Source organism: Falco biarmicus, chromosome Z (genome assembly GCF_023638135.1).
Source record: "Falco biarmicus isolate bFalBia1 chromosome Z, bFalBia1.pri, whole genome shotgun sequence".
NCBI lineage: Eukaryota > Metazoa > Chordata > Aves > Falconiformes > Falconidae > Falco > Falco biarmicus.
The window spans coordinates 47,590,429-47,610,074 of NC_079311.1; the positions used below are offsets into that span (position 1 = coordinate 47,590,429).

General features: G+C 40.0%; 1 protein-coding gene across 1 annotated transcript in view; it reads right to left on the reverse strand.

Annotated features, from left to right (window-relative positions):
- TRPM6 (transient receptor potential cation channel subfamily M member 6) overlaps positions 1 to 19,646 on the reverse strand; it is a gene marked incomplete at its 5' end in the record, with an annotated part of 70,706 nt that overhangs the window by 20,504 nt on the left and 30,556 nt on the right. The window contains 11 exons of the mRNA XM_056325504.1: positions 806 to 932; positions 1,852 to 1,964; positions 2,679 to 3,817; positions 5,578 to 5,710; positions 8,096 to 8,295; positions 9,818 to 9,932; positions 11,548 to 11,722; positions 12,678 to 12,929; positions 15,024 to 15,152; positions 16,235 to 16,369; positions 19,019 to 19,174. Coding sequence (XP_056181479.1) covers positions 806 to 932; positions 1,852 to 1,964; positions 2,679 to 3,817; positions 5,578 to 5,710; positions 8,096 to 8,295; positions 9,818 to 9,932; positions 11,548 to 11,722; positions 12,678 to 12,929; positions 15,024 to 15,152; positions 16,235 to 16,369; positions 19,019 to 19,174 — 2,674 coding nt within the window. The remainder of the gene's footprint in view (positions 1 to 805; positions 933 to 1,851; positions 1,965 to 2,678; positions 3,818 to 5,577; positions 5,711 to 8,095; positions 8,296 to 9,817; positions 9,933 to 11,547; positions 11,723 to 12,677; positions 12,930 to 15,023; positions 15,153 to 16,234; positions 16,370 to 19,018; positions 19,175 to 19,646) is intronic.

The following is a 19,646-nucleotide window of genomic DNA, read 5'->3' on the forward strand; positions in this document are numbered from 1 at the left end:
CTATATACCATATTGCCCCAGCAAATGCATAATGGGCTATAAAAGCAGTAACAGAATTTCATAGGGTTAGACTGGACTGGTTTTGTTCTCTGTCAGCAGGTTTCAGAAGAGTGCAGCCCTCCTCAGACCATGCTGTGCTGAGTCACAGCATTCCGTGGTGCTTCTTGCAGCACCTCACAGGATGAAGCCAGTGAGCCGCATCACAGCAAAGCCAAAAGATAAGACGAACTATGCAAAGGATTTCTGAGAATGAAAGAGCTGGAGAAATATTTAAAAAGAGTGAGAATGCCATTCCCTTTTCATTCCAACAGAGATGATACAGAATTCATTTCTTCCCTTTGGTGGATGTGTTACTGAGCAATGAGTAATGAATAATGCATGTAGAAGATCTGCCAGCAGATACAGTATCACAGCACTGTCTGTGAGTGTAAATGCCCTGAGAAATTCACGATTTTTACAATTAGCCAGGATGATATTTTAGAATACATCTCAGGAAAGGAGACAAAGATATCATCCTCCTTGCTTCCCACTTACTCCTGAGGATTAGTATTCCACTATCTTCCATGTGAGACAGGCAGCACTCCCAGAAAGAATCAACTGATCTTCCATCCAACCTAAGTCCCTTTTGCCTCTGCAATGACACAGCAAACAACCAAGTTGTGTGCTGATGCAACCTAAATCTAATTCTGTAAAAATTATGGCATGAGGTGAAAGTGGTGGATGATACTCTGCATTTTAAAATTTTTATTTACTGCTTCTTTTTAAAAGCTGTTCTGAATTTCATCATCTCCAAAATTTCACATACTTAGCTGCCTGAAGTTAGACACAGTGAGCCAGTTCTTGCTGTGTTTCTCTTGCTCATCCCAGATGTTGATCTCTGCGGGCTCTGAGCTCACTTGGGTGTTCTGGGGACAATCATCCACTCTAATCACCTGGAAAGACATAGAAAAAACAATACTTGATTTATGCGATGACTAGCACCTCTGCAATTCCTCTAACAGCCTATGACATGGCCTTTCAGAGCATCACTGAAATGCCAGTGACTGAAGTCTCTCCCAGCTGGGAAACAGATTTTCCCATTTTTCTTGTAACTTGGAGAAGACGTTGTCTAGTAAACACTACTGATGAAAGATCTAGCACTACAGCTTTTTAAAACAAATTTTGAAGTCCCTCAGAATACCTGCAGAGGTACCAGATCTCAAACTTCAAGTCTAAGATCTGTTGCTGACCTGAGCATCTTATGTAAATAAATCAGTCTTAAAAGTTTCATTGCATTAAACAGAGAGAACTCCTTCCAATGACAAAGATCCTAGGAAGCTCTTTATAACTTTATGAATAGATTTTTATACACACATACAGTTATGAAATTTGCCCTATACATATGACACAATCAATTCGCTGTCTGCAGTGTGCTAAATGATGGATTCAGAGAAAAGTCTGTGGGACTTTTGTAGGCAGGAGACAACATTACAAGGCCTGGCTTGCTGGTTCACAGTTGCACACCACCTGGATATGGCTCACCACTCCTTCAGTCTATCCTAGATCATATGAAGCCTCCCCAAGTCCTCCTGCCAGCTAGAGTGCAAGGACTGATCCCTTTCTGTGAAAACTCAGTAACACCCCTGGTATACTATCTTGCAAAGCCCATAGACTTCAACACATTCAAAACTGAAATCCACACGTTCAAACAAAAGGGAAATTAAACCAAAGCCAGACACACAAAAAAGGTGCCCCAATTTGTGTGCAGCATTTTCAATGTATACATTTTCAACTAAGCAACACTGCAGAACTGCTCTTAATGAATGAAAAAGATAACTATGGGATATGTGATTCTTTTACATCTGCACATACCGGCACCTGAAGGGGTTTTTGATTCATCTTTCCTTTGCCAGACTTTCTGTCTCTGTTCTGTTGTTTTGCTTTTGTTGCCTCACTGTGGCGTAGCTCACTGGATCCTAAAGGCTCTGTGGGAAAGAGTCAAAAAACACCATTAAGCTGCAGAGCTTTTGTTTACTGAGAGAAGATCTGATAAGACTGAGAGCTGGCAGATCTCCAAAGCAAGCTGAGAAGACTTGTGACAGCCAAAGCTAATACTCAGGAAGTTCAGTGCAAAGATGTGCACCATCATAAGACATAAAACAGCAAATGTTATCCATCATCTTACACTATTCATACTTAGAACTGGAATTTGCTGTATTTTAGCTGTTGGTAAGCAAACTTGGTGGTGGACAGGAAGAGTTTTAAACTGGCAAGTGTTTCTTCATTTTCCATGCACCCATCTACCCTAAGATACTGTTAATGAATCTCTTACGGATTGTGCAATTTATTTTGGCTCCTGCAACTCTTGCATTGCATCTCCAGAACAGAAGACTTTCCTGGAGCAAGCACAGTCCCTTTGTAACCCCAGCTGTGTAGCCACAGCCACAGGGATCCCCTGAGATGGGGAGAATCAGCGTGGTTGACACACAGATGAGCTGCAGTTTACATACCAGGTACACTTCAGAAATTCTCTACAGCATGAAGACCCAGCACAAAGAAAGTGAAGTAGTAACTCTGGGCTTCCTGCTATTATCCTTAGCTGCAGCTAATAACTCCTCCATTCAAAGGAAACACTTTTATAATGTCTTGCGCTCTCCAGTAAAAAGTACTATGCAGGTGTAGTGGTTTAAAATTACCACCTATGGCCTTGAAGGTTTTCCCTCTTTCCTCTTTCTTAGAGGACTGTAAGCTGTTGCTCCTGCAGAAACTCCAGTTTCTCCAGAGTGGGCTGATCCAGAAGGAGGTGCTGCGCTTCAGCTTATTCTGAGAGATGATGCTGCTGTGAGGTGATCTGTTGGAGTTGTAGGAAAAGGACTTTGATTCTCTTATCTGGACATGCCTGGGAGGACTACCCGTGCAATTGCAGTCACTGTTATAGGTGGAATGTATGCACAGGGCCACATTCTTTGTTTGTGAGCTGAAAACCCCTTTTTCATCACCTTCAGAGAATCCCCAGTTCACATAACCACCTTCAGTTTCTTCCCTGTCATCACAGGAGGGTGCTGCACTCTCTCCAATAGACAGTGATGACTGGAGACCAAGAGGATGATCAGTCTCTATGGCATTAGTCTTTTCTGATGGCACATGAGGAACAAAGTCTCTCTGGTTCCACTGATAATCTTCTGACTCTTTTCCAACAAGGCTGACACTCTGCAAATTTTGCTGCACCATAATGTTACTTTGCAGTACATTTCTGAACGCATCGTCCTTGTACTTGGTAGGAGTGCTCAAAAAGGACATATTTAAGGTGACATCCTCCGAAAGAGACCCTCCCTGATGGTCAGGGGGCACCAGCAAAAATTGTCCATATCTAGTGGCTGACTTGGTCTCAGAGGATACTCCCGAAGTGAGCGTGTCACTTTCTATCTCTATCTTTCGAGAGCTGTCTTCTACCATTTTGTTACTCTTGGTCCTCAGTATGTGGTCTTTGCACTCGGATGGCCACTGACTCCTTACTAAGCTCCGTAAAAGGGAAGGTGGCATGCTGTAGTAGTGGTATTTCTTGTCATACAGACACTCCAGGCTGCTCAAGGTCTTGGAATAGAGTGCATTGCTCCAGCTATGGGGCAGCTTCCTACAGGTTCGATGTTTTGTGTCAGCCAGTAAGGCTTCTTCCACCTGCAAGGTGTCTACAGCTGAAAGCACTTTCAGGATGTCCACTGACAAGGCAGACAGGTCTTGCAAATGTCCTAACTGGCTGTCCAGGGAGAGAAAAGACTCCTTGATATAAAATACCTTCTCATGCACTTCTTTAAGCTGCAGAAACATCTCCTCCACTCTAGGTGGAAAAAGAAAATATAATTAAAATACCAAAACACAGATCTTTACTTCTGTTTGCCCGATGATGAAGGAAGCTGTTAAAACATTTCAAAAAGTCAGAGTTTCAAACAGCCCTTTATTTTTTTACTAATGGTGACTTCCATTCCCACAAATACCTATATTTGTCAAAAAACATCCAGACTTACATGTCCTTCAGATTACTAGCCCACAGCCAGTGACTTTTAAAGACACAGGCTTTTTTTTCAAGGAGTATCTATTTCAAAAACTGTTATTTTCCTACCAATGTCCATTCCTTGCCGTAGAACTACTAAACCACGGACAGCAGGATGCAGCTTTGGAAACCCTGCATTGGATATTGCTGAAAATGTAAAATGCTGTAAAGTACAGTTCTTGTCAGCCAGTCACCCTTCACTTCTACATTTCTTGTGCAATCATGAGAAGGACAAGGCTCACACGAACCTACAGATGCTCTTGTGTTTCTCAAACGCTGGATACTGATGTGAAAAGGGTCTTCCCAAGAACCTGTCTGGCCTGTGGGAACAGATTCTCTATGTCTGATGCCATCAGTTATCTTTGGGTAAAATTCAACTGCCCAAAAAACAAAGCCTTTTTTTATGGTCTTCAAATCCCCAGTGAACAGCGCAAGAACTTCTTGGCCTGGAATTATATGATTTTAATGAAATCATTACCTTCAAGTTCCCTGAAGATACTCTTTCTGGTACTCTATCACTAAGACAATGATAGACTAACTGCAGGCAACGAGCAAAAGTTCCTCCTTTCCTCTGTCACTGAGCAACTAAAGGATGTGGTATTTAATCAATAGCTGAACAAAATCCAAGACCAGTGTTATAAAATGTTTTATTCATGTAAAGTATGTAAATTCTTTGCATTAATGTTATGCAGTGCTGTGAAGTGTGTTTCACCTTTGCACTCAGAAAAAAAAATCCTTTCCAGATCTATATTTATCCGCTAAATGAAATCCTGTTGCTATAATCGATTCTGCAGATTTTGAACAAAGCTACTTATTTCTTTTACAGAGGACATTATTTTTGCTTGTGTGTTTTGTTTTAGTATGCAGAAAATAAGAGTATGGACAGGCAAAGACTAAGAGGCTATCTTTCTCCTGGCAAAACAAATTTATTAGATGAGATCAGTGTTGGCATTCAGTAAGACTTTTTATAGTACTCGTTTTCTCTAACTCTTCCCATTAAACTTACTGGCAGTTTTGCCATTGATTTCAAAAGAAAGCTAAATTAGGCATATATTGAGAGTTTTGAAACCCTGTTGACAGTTGTGTATTGCCATTTTGCAAACCAAGACACTACATTGCAGAAAAGGCTAAAATGGTTATATGGTTATTTCTGTAAACAGCAGTTACTCTCAACCAGAAGCAATACTCTCACAGCACTTCTGCACTGCCAAGCCTTTAAATAAAAATGTGTATTGCATGTCATACTCTGGCACATTTTCATGGTGCTATCTGGTTTGCAAAAGTGAAACTGAGCAACACCTTGCTGTATCCTTTTAATCACCTGCACACGTCTGGGGATGCAATTCTGCCAGCAAGGCTTCCCAACCAGGCCTGCCATGCAGTTCCAACAGATACATTTCCATCAAATTAGCAATGCTTATACATGTTATTGCTCCTTATGTTCACAGTGGCTACAACCTGTTCCAAAAGCATTAGTTTATCAAAATTATTATTACTTTTTATCTGACAAATATATATGAAAAGCACAAATCTGCAGAAAAACACACCTTTCTGTTGTCAGACGGATCCTTTCACTGTCACTGGAACTCAAGTTTTCATTCTTCTCATGAAAATATTTTTCCACACACTGTTCCTCAAAGTCATGGAGCTTCTTTAACTCCTCATCACTCAGGTACAGCTCTGAACAAAGGAGGCAGGAGTCAGTACAAAGCATGCTGATGAATGCAATTGTTTATAAGCATCCATGAGAAAAAAATAAATCTTTCAGAACCAGTTTCCTTCCCCACCCTTGACAAGAATGAATCAGACCTAACTTCATGAATGTGGGCTTATGTATATATACACCCAACACGCCAAAAACATATGAACAGTTTTTTATCTTTCCTTAGACAAAGAGCAAAATCACACTGACAAAAATTCCAGTGAACTCCCTTTTAAAGCCTCAAAAACACATACCCAAATGGCTGCTCATAAAGACATATTTTCTTCCAAACTTTTTCCTGTATTTTGTTATACATGTGTCACTCACCAGACTTAGACATAGATATGTAAAACAAAGATTTCATTATACTTTGGTCCAGGCATTCATTTAGGGCTAGTTACCTATAGTAATTATAGTCCTTTCAGGTACTCAAAGCCACAAAGGTTTTTTTCACCTAATTGTCTCACATGTTCATATGTACAAAACATTAAGCAAGATTGTTGGACAAAAAAGAACACATTCAAAAGTTTGAAACTCCACAGCTTGGGCTGCTCATGATGCTATTCACACCAAGACTTCTGAGAGAACAGATTGATTCTAAGTCAGTATGAAGAAATGCATACAGTGGAAAGCTGCTTCTCTGATCCAAACTCTCCATCTTCCAAGCTCTTTTTTTTCTTTCCCTTTTTGCATACCAGAGTCCTCACTCTACTTGCTAGGGGGGTATCTGCACCAAGCGACACGGAAGTGTTTGTTACAAGGTTGTAGCACTCGGATGCAACACACGGCTCAGCAGGGAAGCCCTCTGCAGTATCCTGGGGTCCCCCTCTCACTCCTAATCAGACTTCATCACCTCTTAGGGTCTTTTTTACCGCCTAACCCATATCTGTGTTCTTGCCTCCAAGATTTTACTCTGTATTTTGGTATTTTCATTAGTTTTCCACAGGGTGGCACTGGATCCTCATTGCTAAAGCCAGTTAATTATAACCACATCAAAATTATAGAAGAAATTTATCAAGCAACCCATAAGCATATAGAAAAGGGACACAAAGGTATATAAGCAGGAAAAAAAAACCTCTTTCTGAGAGAAGTGTAGGCAACGTGTGAGCCCTCTTCTATCCAAGGACTCTTAGATGTGCTAAGCAGTGTTTCAGTTCTTGTGCCTAATGCACTTCACAGGTAAGACGCCCTCTGTGCTGTGTCAGTGAACTTATATTATGCATGCATGTAAAGTAAGCAGTAATACTTCAAAGGCAGGCTGATGTATCTAGTCATGATGGAGGAGCTGAGCCTGGGAGCATCAGTAAAGAAGCTCAGCACTGATTAGTTAAGCCCATTTTTGAACTCTGTAACCACCTGTGAGCATGCCAGATATCTTCAGGGACTCATGTTCAGCAGAGAAAATCCTAAGTGAAGCATAACTCAGGCAGGGTCTGCTCACTTCTGTTATTAGGCATCAAGGATATATCACATCACAAATAATGAGGCTGTATAACACCATGCATCAACATTTCCAAATTTCTTTTCGGACAAGGTTATAGTCACCAGCCTCTCCTCTTCCCCATTTCCCTGCCTCACCTCACCAGCCACCAAGCCCTACTACTGCGTGTTCGTACTCATCCCAATATCTTGTGGTCCTCTTCCCAGAGTGGCTACGGCTGCTCACAGCAGAGCTGCAGGAGCTGGCAACAGAGATACGGAACTGGCATCGCCTTGAAGAGGTGTTAGGAAGAACCCCAGGATGGAGAAGTCCAGGTTAGGAAGGGTGAAGGAGGTAGGGTAAAGGTACAGTGATGAACCAGTGCACAAAGGGAAGGATGCAGTGAGGAGATGGAAGGCCCTCTCCCTCTTTGCACCTCCCATCACTGGATCTCCTCTGTCCTTGGGCTCTGCAGCTACTTTCTCTGGACAATTTAAATGGAATTGTTGGTCTTCTCAGGACCAAATGTACAGAAATGTATACCTCAGGTATTGTTTACTTTCTTTCAAAATAAGGCTACTCAATCCTACAGAATAAGTTGTTGTCACTTTATTTCAGCTCAGAGTTGTGATGTGTCTTGACTGATGCACAGTATGTAGCACAGGAAAAGCCAAATACAAAGCAAAGCGTTCCCCTAGTCACTTTTTCCTACAAGAGTTCTCAGACTGGCAGGTTAAATGCCAAATACAAAGCAAAGCGTTCCCCTAGTCACTTTTTCCTAAAAGAGTTCTCAGACAGGCAGGTTAAATTCAATTTTGCAAATAAAAACAGTCTCCCACCCAGAGACTATCTTTTTTTTTTTTTTTTTTTGAGGAACTGAGCTACAAAGTGATGGGAGGCTAGCAAAACATTAATCAGCTGTTTCTTTTGGTCCCCAGCTTACTTAGTCCAACGTCGCCTTCCTCTTGATCCAGCTCATTTGGGGGCCGATGGTGGAAGATGCGATTTATCAGAAGTCCAATGTGGCTCAGGAGGATGAAAGGTGGAGGTAGCCATGGCTTCTCATGGTAGGTCATAATGTAGCGGTACCGGTTGTACTTCCAGAGCTTGTTTGATATGGATTTCAAATCGAAATAAACATTACTGAGAAGAGAGATGGAGGGGGGGCAGTATAAAACACTCCTGTGAGGAATACTCCCAGTATGGCACAAGATGCTTGTCTACAGATCTAATATGACACTGAAGAAAAGTCCCATCCCTCCAGTGAGGTAAATCAGCTTAGCAACTCTCATTTAACAAAGCAGCAGCATGTGCCTGCAGCTAGTGCACTGAGAATGAGATCTTCAAAGCTGCCTAACGGATTTGGAGATCCAATTCCCATTCACATTAATGGGAACTGGGCAAAATACATCCCTGAAGTGGCTTTGAAATCTCAGCCAGATTATTTAAACTTTAATACATAGCCTAACTGAGAATTCAACATTGTCTGCCTCTTTGGACTGGATTAAATGTAGGAGTCAGTCTAACTGTTAACAAAACAGTTCTGTGCACTCCTCCTAAACAAAATACTTGCTGCAAGAGGCATTACATGAGCAATTCTTCTGCAGGGTACTCTTTGGAGCTCTGATGTTACTAAATGTGACTGTTGTTGCACTGAATAACTTCCCGAATCTACTGTTATAGACCCAAGTACAGGAAAGCAACTTTGTGGTTTCTGGTACTGTAATTTCAGTTGCACCATCATACTATACCAGTATATAATCACAAAAACATCAGCTTTGCTTCTGGGAGCAAATTAAATACAATGCTCATACCCATTTTGGTTCCCACTCCTGGTACAATCAAATCACTAGGCAGAAGATTTAACATATCATCATTGCTGAAGGTTTAAATCTAGAAATAATTTAAATTACAATTTCACAGCTGTGTATTAAAAAAAAAAAATGATGCCTTGCCACAATTTCAGGAAAGGGATTTCTAATTGGAAGTGGGAATAGAATGAGTTTTGATCATTCCGTTTTCTTGAATATTAATCACTACATTTCTTCATTTGAAATTTTTTTAACCTACAGCTGACTTTTTCTTCCCAAGAAATACTAGAATGCTAAGAAAACATTAACTACTTGCATTAAACTGCTCTTTACTAGTATTTTACAGAACTTGATAGATTTCAGACTAAAACATATCAAATTGCACCAAACAACAGGAATTTTCAAATTATTTCCAAGGAAAAGCAGGCTCCTACAAAGTCATTATCCTCTTCTCTTGAATACCTTCTCCACTTATCTGCCTATTTGAATCTTGGGCTGCCCTATGCTGAACATTATATAGGCTCTCAGCACAACAAATACAACTTTCAGGGACAAAGGACCAATTACTTGAGAGCTGAATTAATGTTGCTTGTTTGCCAGCTGGAGTTGTTTAGTTTCACAGAGTCAGATTACGTTTAAATGGCTAAACAGTTTATAGACGTCTTCTCACAACCCCTTCCTCCCACCTTTTTGCTTCCACCATTCTTTTTTTATTCACCAGACCATAATGGAATATGGGGTAACAACCACCATCAACACACCCCCGATGGGGCATTTCTGGTGAAAGCCTTTTGCAGAAATGTTGTCAGAACACCTATTAGTTGCTTTTGCAGCAACATACCCTGGGTACCTACTTAAAGAAAGCAATAAGCAAGTTGACCATGATGATGTACTGCACAAAGAGGTACACAGCTTGGAGGAACGGCGTGAGGAAGGAGCCAGGAGGACAGTCTTCATTGGCTTCACAGACTGGAAGTGAAGGACATATAGATCATGGTTAGCATGGAAATCAGAGCATAGTACAGCAATAACGTGCTCCCCATTTGCCCCAGCAAGAAACAGAAAAGTCCTCATTACTTCCACAGAGATACATCACTAAATTTTCAAGTAAAAAGTCTACCTCCACGTAAAGGAGACCTAAGACCTCTTCATGATATTAATGCTCCATAGATTCCATTGCAATTCAGAAGCTGTAGACACCATTTCATATGTATCAGTTCCTACATCAGTCACCCTGACTTTTTGTTAAGGACAAAACTGATGCAGCTGAAATATATTTGGGAAATGGCACATACTAAAGTAAACTGAAATCCAAATCTTTGATCCTTAAAGCAAGTGGCAAAGCTTTCACTGACTCCACTGTGGAAAGCATACAGCACAAAGGCTGCTTTATCACTACCATAGTGTTATTCCTTTAGAGCTTCAGCAAGACCAGATTAATTCATGTGCAAAAAGTTATAAAGCTATGAGTATTTGTGAGATGAAGTAACAAATCACAGAAATTAAGGGATCCTTCTTAATGTTTTCAAATTGTCAAAATAAATACCTTTCAGTCTTTATAATTTTTAATCAAATTTTACACCTTTGAGGAATTTTAAAACAGATTTATAAGGCAGTAGCCCTAAATTCAGGACATACACCTCAGCATAATGAGTTATTAGAGAAATCATAACTGTATTTGGGAAGTATCAAATGTCTAAAGGTTTAGCATTAATACGTGATTAAATGGATTAAACTGTGAAACTTCAGAGCTTGCTTTCATTAAAAGAATTTTGATGTATAAAACCAAAATACCTAGCCATCACATGACTCAGCAATAATGGATGTAATATCTTACATTATTTTAATGAATCAGGTCTATGTTGAACTATGTATCTCAAATATCTGTACCTATTTGCATACCTACTTCTCTATTTTAGGGACTGGTTTAGTTGTACTCATCACTTAGCTGCGTAAGAGTGCCTTCCACCTATAATGCTGAGATACCTCCTGTAGTGCCTGGTTCTTCTCTCTTACTAAGACAATGTCAAAGCCATAATCAAGATATAACATTTTTCCTATTTACATTCATTGATTCTCTTTTTCCCATGTTCAACTGGTTTATGTGTTTAAGAATTATGCCTCGCAACTCTTAGTATGGTGAAAAATATTTTTTCTTTCTTATTTTTCCTCTTCTGTTTTCCCTTCATTCTTTCCTCCTTTAAGGCAACTTTGTAATCTTTTCTCCAAGAGATCATCAGTTTTGGATTCGACCAACTGGAAATTCATTTCACTGCCAGACCCGCTGACCATGAACTACCTTAGTATTAGTTCCTATCTGCTTTGCTCTGAGCTTTGCAATCTACTTCATGTGAAAAGCTAAATTTCAAGGTTTTAAAGCTTAATCTTTATTTTTAACAAAGAAGCTAATATTCTCACCTTTACTCGTGCAGTATTACTCATTGAGGACATACATATACTGGAATCAAAATTGTTTGAGGAAGAATAGACTCAACACATAGTAAAAACTCTAGTAGCCCGAAGTGGACATGTTTCTGCACATATTAAATTTAACCTGTTGAGCTGTATTGTGAAAATTACCTACCATCTATTTCTCCAGCATACACCTCACCAAACATCATCCAGTAGGGCTGAAATACTATATCTCGTGCCAGAGTCCAGGAAGGAGGCTCCTCTGGTGAAAGGATTGCCTTTCGTGATACTCCAAAGCTCAAGAGGATGATGGCCATCATGACCACAATGTAGAACATGTTAGCTGTCTGGAAGACATGTTGGCATGAAAGAATTAGCTGGGTTAACTATACGTAAAGGAGACATACATTTCAGGGAAGACTATCAATCACTGCTTTTACAAAGCAGAATATAAAACCAGGGCTAATAATCTAATATGCTAGAGGAAATACAGATATTTTATTTCTATGACCTGGACTACCCAAGTATTTTATAGACATTAAAGTTATCCTGGACTAACAAGGCCACAAGTTCTACTTGTCTCTCAAGTCCCTCTCAAGATCTTCAGCAAGATTTGAAAAATGCAGAGATGGTCCTTTCCCTCAGCGGTATTTCTTCCAAACTAACAGCAAGAAATAGCAGTGACAATTATTTTGCCTTCTAACACTGAATCAGAATTACTATGCAAGACAGAATATAAAAGTATTAATAAGACAGTTCCCAATAACCAAGGGAAATCACAGTGGGAATCTGCAGATGTCCCTCAAGACTAGGCAGCAGTTCAGTAGCAGTTCTTGTACCAAAAGAGAAAAAAAAAATTAACTTTGATCTCGGAGAAATTTTGCCTGCTTAAATGGAATATAATTAATTGGATCAAAATGTAAAATAATAATGAGACAGTTTCCAAGAGCTAGGGGAATTATCTATAGTAGCGAGCCCGTCTGCAAGAGACAGTGATTTTTCTTTCTCCTATTATCAAGCTGGATCAGAAACTCCACTCAAATGCAACACTTCTCTAAGGAATGAAGCAAAAATGGCTTTTGTGAATAAATTCAAATAATGAATAAATTACAGAGGACTAAAATCTGATTATGGTCAACTCACAAATAGAAAAAGATGTGGTATTTTCAGGTAATACGTTCACAATGAATTATTAGGTGACCTCTCCTTCGATCATCATTATTTTCTGTCACTTCTGACCTTTACACATTCCTCAATAGATGCCTTAATGACAAAAATATTGCCCCAGAGCACGATACTTACCATTTTCCCAATCATTGTCAGGTATGGGCCAGCATGCTGATTCACAGCAAAAAGATCAAGGAGCCGAGTATACCAAAATATTATATCCAAGCAGTAAAGTAGCCTCCCTGCAGTTTGAACAGGGGGATCGGACCAGCGCAAGCCAAAACCAATCATAAACAGGATGATAGCTACAGAATCAGTAAAATTCCAGTATTCATAAATCCACACCTTCACTTTTTGGCGGAATTTTCCAGGTTCTGAGATAAATACCTGAGTAGAATAGGGGGGGGTGGGGGGGTGGGGTGGAAATCCAACAGAACTCCATTACAATCACAGATCATTCTTTAACCTTTTCCATCCAAATTTTTTCATGATATTTGGGAATGTAACTTTTTTCCCTTTTTCTTTCTTTTTTTTCTTTCTTTTCTTTTTCTTTTTTTTTTTTTTCCCCAGGCTCATGTAGTGCAAATTGACATTCAGCATTAACTGAGGTTTGTGCTTACTCTATAGTGTCATATTGCTCAAGTATGCCACACCAAATAGGATAGCTCTTCCCAAGGAAAAAAGTATTCTGAGCCTAAACCCATTCACCACAGAGCATTTTCCTCAGCAGAAAAGAGCAGCCAGTATAAAACTGTTATGCATACAGATCATTATAATTTAACAAGCATTTTCTAGAGGAATGGCCACAACCTGCAACAGCCCTTTCAAAAGCCCCTAAGTCATGGAAAGTACCAACCTAACCTTGCTGATGGGAAAATAACTAATGTCTTTTATTTCAGACTGAAAATATAAAGATCCTTGTATTCCACCAAGGACATGCTAAAAAAAGGAGCACAGGCAACTAGCAAGGTAAAGAACGAAATGTTCACTCCTCCAACTGTGAGGTGCCCCAAAGGGATTTTAAGCTTCACTGAACAAATGTCTGAAGTGGAAGCTTTGGGAGGCCATAAATAAAACCTTTGCACATTGCAAGTCAGCGCTATGTAAGATCACACTGATAAGTACCAAGCAAAGGAGAGATTTTGAAATGTTATGCCCTGATCCTGCAAGAGTTTACACATATGAACACATTAATGTAAACAAGTAATCCTACTCAATTGAGCCAGACTAACTCACATGGGGAACCAGTTGCAGGATCAGGGCCCAAGGCTTTAACAATTAGTTGATACAATCTAGAGAAATAGAGGTTTGCAGTTATATGTAACAAGGTCCTCAGCAGTTAATTAGCTGCACATGTAAGACACAGCGTCCTACAAAGTCTTTGCCAGCAGACCAGAACTAGTACATGGACAAAGAAAAATCAAGTAGAAGACATGAATTTCGAAGTCTCCAATGAACATTAGTGCTAGAAAGAAGAGCTGATGTTTCTACAGTCCCACCATCAAAACAATGCTACTGCACAACCATGATTAAAGTGCTTGCTATTTCACAATTTTTTTCTCAGACAATCCTTGTGTAGATTTTTTCAATTTTATCTCACACAACCACAGAACTTTTATGTTTATCCAAGCTTTGGTATATTCCCAGCATTCCTGCTGCCCCTTGAAAACTCTCACATCTCTCGTACTGATGTTGCAGTCTTCTGAGTGAGCTGTTGTAACAGCATCCTTCACTCAGAACTTTGCTGCAGTTTTATTCCTCTAAAAGTACAGCACTTCAAATAAAAGACAATTCACACTACCATTGCTTACTATGTGCCAATTCTACAGTGAAGATATGTCCAATCAGATACAATAATTTGGGAAATACACAGTTTCATTTGTCCCCAACCTCAGGTTCAGAATGCAAGCTGTGTTCAGAAGCTTAGCTCTAATCAATTGCAAATAACAGCAATTAATCTTGATTGGAGTATCATTTTTCCATGCTCAATGAATCCAGCAATAAAAGTTGATGGTGGTTTTCTCCCCAGCTTTGTTTATAGAGGGTCACTTAGATCTGACAGAGCCACAGATTATTCTATGCACAACATCTATTTATTGATTACAATGTCCACACTCAAAGTAAACAGGCAAATTCTATATTTGTTATAAGAAATCAAATCATCCACCAAAAAAAAATTAAGAAACAGGTGCCTACATGAGGGCTGCAGATCTCAGTTCAGCACAACCACTCTCAAGTGTCATTACCACTGGCTTTACATAGAAAAAATAGAGATTTAAGGACAAACTTTAAGATGCATTTTCAAAGCCCAAGCGCTGGTCTTCATATAAAAGACCTCTCAGAAATAAACGCCCTGTACAATTCTTTCCTCTGCTAAATTCTTTATAAAAAGAATGCAGGATTTGGCATTCTTCTGTTTATGGTAGTCTCTGGTTTATAATATATCCCCTATAGATGAGAAGTTTGAATGGAAAAGCTTACCTCCCTGACTTTCTCAATAGCAGTGCTGAAAATATAAATGATAACAAGCCACTCTTGCACACTCGGTCTTGGTTCCATCTTCACCAACACAGTGTAAGTGAAGAGCATTAGAAACGCCATGTATGCCATCTACAAAACACAGGATACATAATCCGTACGCACAAAAATCCTGAACAAATTTCTGCAAACATATTAACAATGATTAGCCTGACTATATGCATTCAAACTACTGAGCACTGTCAGATTTTTAAGCCCACAATCTTTCCTCCGGTTCTCCAAAGCACTTTTTATGGGAATATGCTTAAACATCATTTGGAAATGGATGCTTTAGTGCTGAAAAAATGGGAGCAGAAGATGAATTATTGCAGTGCATGTTCACCTAGGCCCTAAACACATACATAAGACAGACTATTTTATCTGCACACTGTTACTTAAACGTAAGGGCAGTGCTATGCTTTCATTCTAACTTTTTGTAGGAGCAAGTAACCATCCTCAGAGCTACATGTATCTGGTTAACCAGTTAAGCTCATTAACTTGGTAACCTTGTTAATCAGTACATTCCAAAACACAGGAAGAACAATGTCGAAAGCACATATTTTAAAGATAACAGAACATGCTATAATTGTATCTGAGATAATAGATTAACAACCTATAAAGCAGTCAACCATACCCTGCTGAAGGAGTAACAGTTTATGTACATGGTGGTCTGAGCCAACACACAGCTTGATATTAAACATCCTAAACTCTACTGACACAGAGCTAGTTACCAAAATTTGTTTAATAAATTCACATTTCTCTATAGTAAATTATCTTCTATAGATTAATATTCACTCCTTCAGAAACAGTTCTTAAAGAAAGGGACATGGATATCTGTGAGGGATTTAAGGCATTTAAGGCCAGCTTCAAATCTATCTCTACATGTGCAATTAACCTCTGTAAAAAGCTGTGCTCAGGGTATTTTTTAGTTCCTTATAGTTGTTTTTTTGTTCTTTTTCATTTGTTTTGTTTTGTTTTTTTTTTTAATGCAGCTGCATGATTTCAGCAGCAAAACACTTGACTTAATTGTGAGATAAATTTTCAAATGTCTTCCCATCCACCCCCACTGCTAAGCGGCTGCAAATCCGTTCTAGGCAAAGTAAAAACAGCATCAAGTAGTATTTGAAGGATAAAAGGAGGGGTTTGGCAGTGTGAGTTCTAGCATGATGACCAACCGTGTGAAACCAGAACTTGACAATTGGTGCATTGTAGAATTCATAGATTTTTCTAATGCCAGGCAGGTTTCCTTGTCCACCATCTACTTGGCTTTCATCAATCTTCTGAGCAACCTTCTCCACGTCATAATCCTTCTTTAAAAGGAAACACCATTTTAAAAGTAAGAAACCATGGTCTAATTGCAAAGGTTGTGTCATGTTAGAGGGAAGACAGATGCAGATGTTTGAGCTGTGTTCTGAACATACAAACCATTACTGTAACTTGATTTTGTCTGGTTACAACAATCTTGTTTGCAATAATTAACATGCATGCTTTTCCACTATAAATACTCATTTAGAGTTTGCTCTTATGACTACAGTCAGTGGACTGGGCTTCAGCAGACCTGAAACCACTCCTGCTTCTGCCACATATTTCATTAAGTCTTTAGGCAAAATCACTTAATCACTTTGTGTCTCACTTTCCCCATCTGTGAAATACAGAAATTCCCAATACAACATAACTGTGTTAGCTTAAAACTCTACTGACAACTGTGGCTCATTCTGAAATAATGGAATGAGCATCACATTTCCACTCATGTATAAAAATGCACAGAAAATGTCAAGACAGTGAAATTCTAAATACAGAATCTAATTGCTATTTTCAATGTCTTGTACGCCTGATTAGAAAATGAGGATGAAATATTCTCTTACAAAGACCTGTCTACAAAAAATGCATGCAACTTCTTTTTATTATCTTCAGTAAAATAAAACCAAAACAACAACTACAAAAAAGCAAACACACTTGATGCTATATCCAGAGTTTGACACTTGTTTGAGTGGCCCTCTGAAAGTACAACTATTCAATTGCCACTGAAGCCTAAGAGCTGCAGACACACTGCAATGGGCAACTGACAAAACCAGAAGGTGCTGAACAGAGATGAAGGAGAGAGGCCTGGGCAAGGCTGAGAGAACCAAACTACCTTGTTCAGTTGTTTCAGTGTTGGCCAATTGCTTTGGCTAATATTAATGCTAAAACTTACTAGACATCTGCAGTACAACACTTTCTATGTGACATATTGATGCCTACTACACATGAGACTCAGAAAAGTGCTAAACCAGAACATTTGATGCACAAAATCATCCCAGTGTGTTAACATCAGATCCTCCAAGGTAAAGGAAAGAATTTATCCCGTGAAAGAGTGCAATTTCCAGCTGCAGCAGGTTGCTGGAATTCATGACTGTGTGTGAAACATGCTCTATATTGCACATGTATGCTGTTGAAATTTCCTGTAGATTTTACTATAATATTTCATATCAGATTATTTAAGAAAAAGTTGTAGTGTGGCCTTTTGTTTTCATCAACACTTTATATTAGATAAAATCAGAAGTTAGGCTTATTGCTAGTCCAGGAAGGAAGCAGCCCCACCTGAGGCAGGCAAGAAAAGTGCTTATGTGCATTGCTGTGTTGCCTTCCACCATACCGCAGGGTTGGTTCTGTTGCAAATAATTACAATTGGCCTATCCTCTGTATCATAGCTGTTAACTAACTCCATAAAACACATTTTTGAACTGACTATATTAGACAGGCACTGCAGGACATAATGGCTTCAAGCATTTTCATCATCAGAGGGAGAAAACACAAGCGTGGCATTGACAGGCCTACCATAATGCTGTGAAAGCCCTCAAAGACAATCCACTCCTTTTTATTTTACAGAAGTAGAAAGTTTACTGAAAAGGTCCCAAGCAATCTGCAGTGCTTATCTGGTGTAAGATAAGCAAAGCAGAGCAAAACAGACTGCCTGACAGCTCTCACTTGACAATCCCGTTTCCATTGGTTAGCACCTCACCAACATTTACCCTTCGGGATGGAAATTCTCTGTATCTACAGTCTACCTCAGACTGAAAACTTTTGGAAATTTTCAGTTCAAGGAATGCTTTGTGGAAAAAGATAAAAAGGATAGACAATTCTGCTTGGCAGAAGTCTGGGGGAATTCAGGCCTTAAAAAGGCAAAGACTTCACCGTGCTGGAGGCTCCCCACAGACGGGCCTAAGGACTTTTGTGCAACCACAGGTCCCTGCAGAGTGTTTCAGGACTCAGTTCAGGTGACTAAACCAAAAGCACAGTGCTTCTCCTGTGCTTTAATGGCACCTCTGCTAGGCTCAAGGAAATCAGTAGAGATACCCAGTTCCTCAACAAGAGGGGCAAGAGCTAGACCTCCTGGAGAGCTATGATGTAAGTCAGAAAACAAAACCCCAAGGAGAGGCTAAGAGCGAAGGATGGCAATGGAGAGGGGGAAGGGCTGTGGCTGCAGTATGGAGCAGAAGCTGCTGGCCAGGCTGAGTGGGAGGAAGGAGCGAGCTGGTGAGGATGGGACCTGGGGTGCCTCAGTTCTGCTGCCCCGGCTCTGGGCAGCTTGGCTGGGCAACCTAAACTGGGTTTTACGGATACGATTTTGTATATGACATTAAACCATTCTTAGACTGTTTGGTATACAAGATTACACAGGTATTTATCTGCAGCCTGAACAGACATTGTGCCCTAAAATACCTGTGTAACTGACAGAAAATTATAATCTCACCGTACCTCTGTGAGGTTGGGAAGGATTTTTTCATTATGGCCAGGACAGAAGCAACACCTAGGACAAAGTGACTTGTCCAAGGTCACTTCAGTCAGTATCCAAACCAGGGATCAAACCCCTACTTATCAAGAATTAGGCCCCGACACTTCCATCCTCACTCCTCAGGATTATACTGTGGTAAACAGACAGACCCTGACATTCAAACGACTGATCACCACAGACTAACCAGAGACAAGGCATCTTTAGGGCTGGTTGGGCTCTGATCCCCATGATACCACGTGAACTGGTGGGAGTCTTGAGACTGAGGCACATGAGACATTTCTGCCTTGCTTTTAAACTCCAGCATCAAGATGGTGGGAGGCAGGAGAATACTCATAATGACCTAAAAGAGAGACACAAGATTCAGGAAATTAATTCAGCAGTGATAGCATAGACCTGAGACCATAGTCAGCCATGCATGCTGCTAGCACAAACCCAGTGCAATTCCATTGGCCTGGGAGGGAAACACTGTTGTGGGGAATCTCTGTATCACACTCCTACAGCCTCCAAAGAAGTGTGTTGCTCTTGACTGTTTTGTAGCTTTGAAAAGTGGCATCTAGAGGTACTTTAGGTACTGATCCCTATGTCCAGAAGGATTGCTCCTGTCAGCAGCTCTGCCAGAGAACCAGCAATGCAGGGCAGTGAGAGCAGGTGGGGAGGGACTGAAGGGTTCTGAGAGAATGGGAATGGCAAAAAAACCCTCACAAAATGTATTCTCCCAACGTCATCCCACAGCTGCTTTTGCAAAGTAAAATAGAAGCAAGTACTGTCGTCCCTCCCCACTTTTCTTTTCTCTCCTAAATGTGCACATTCCA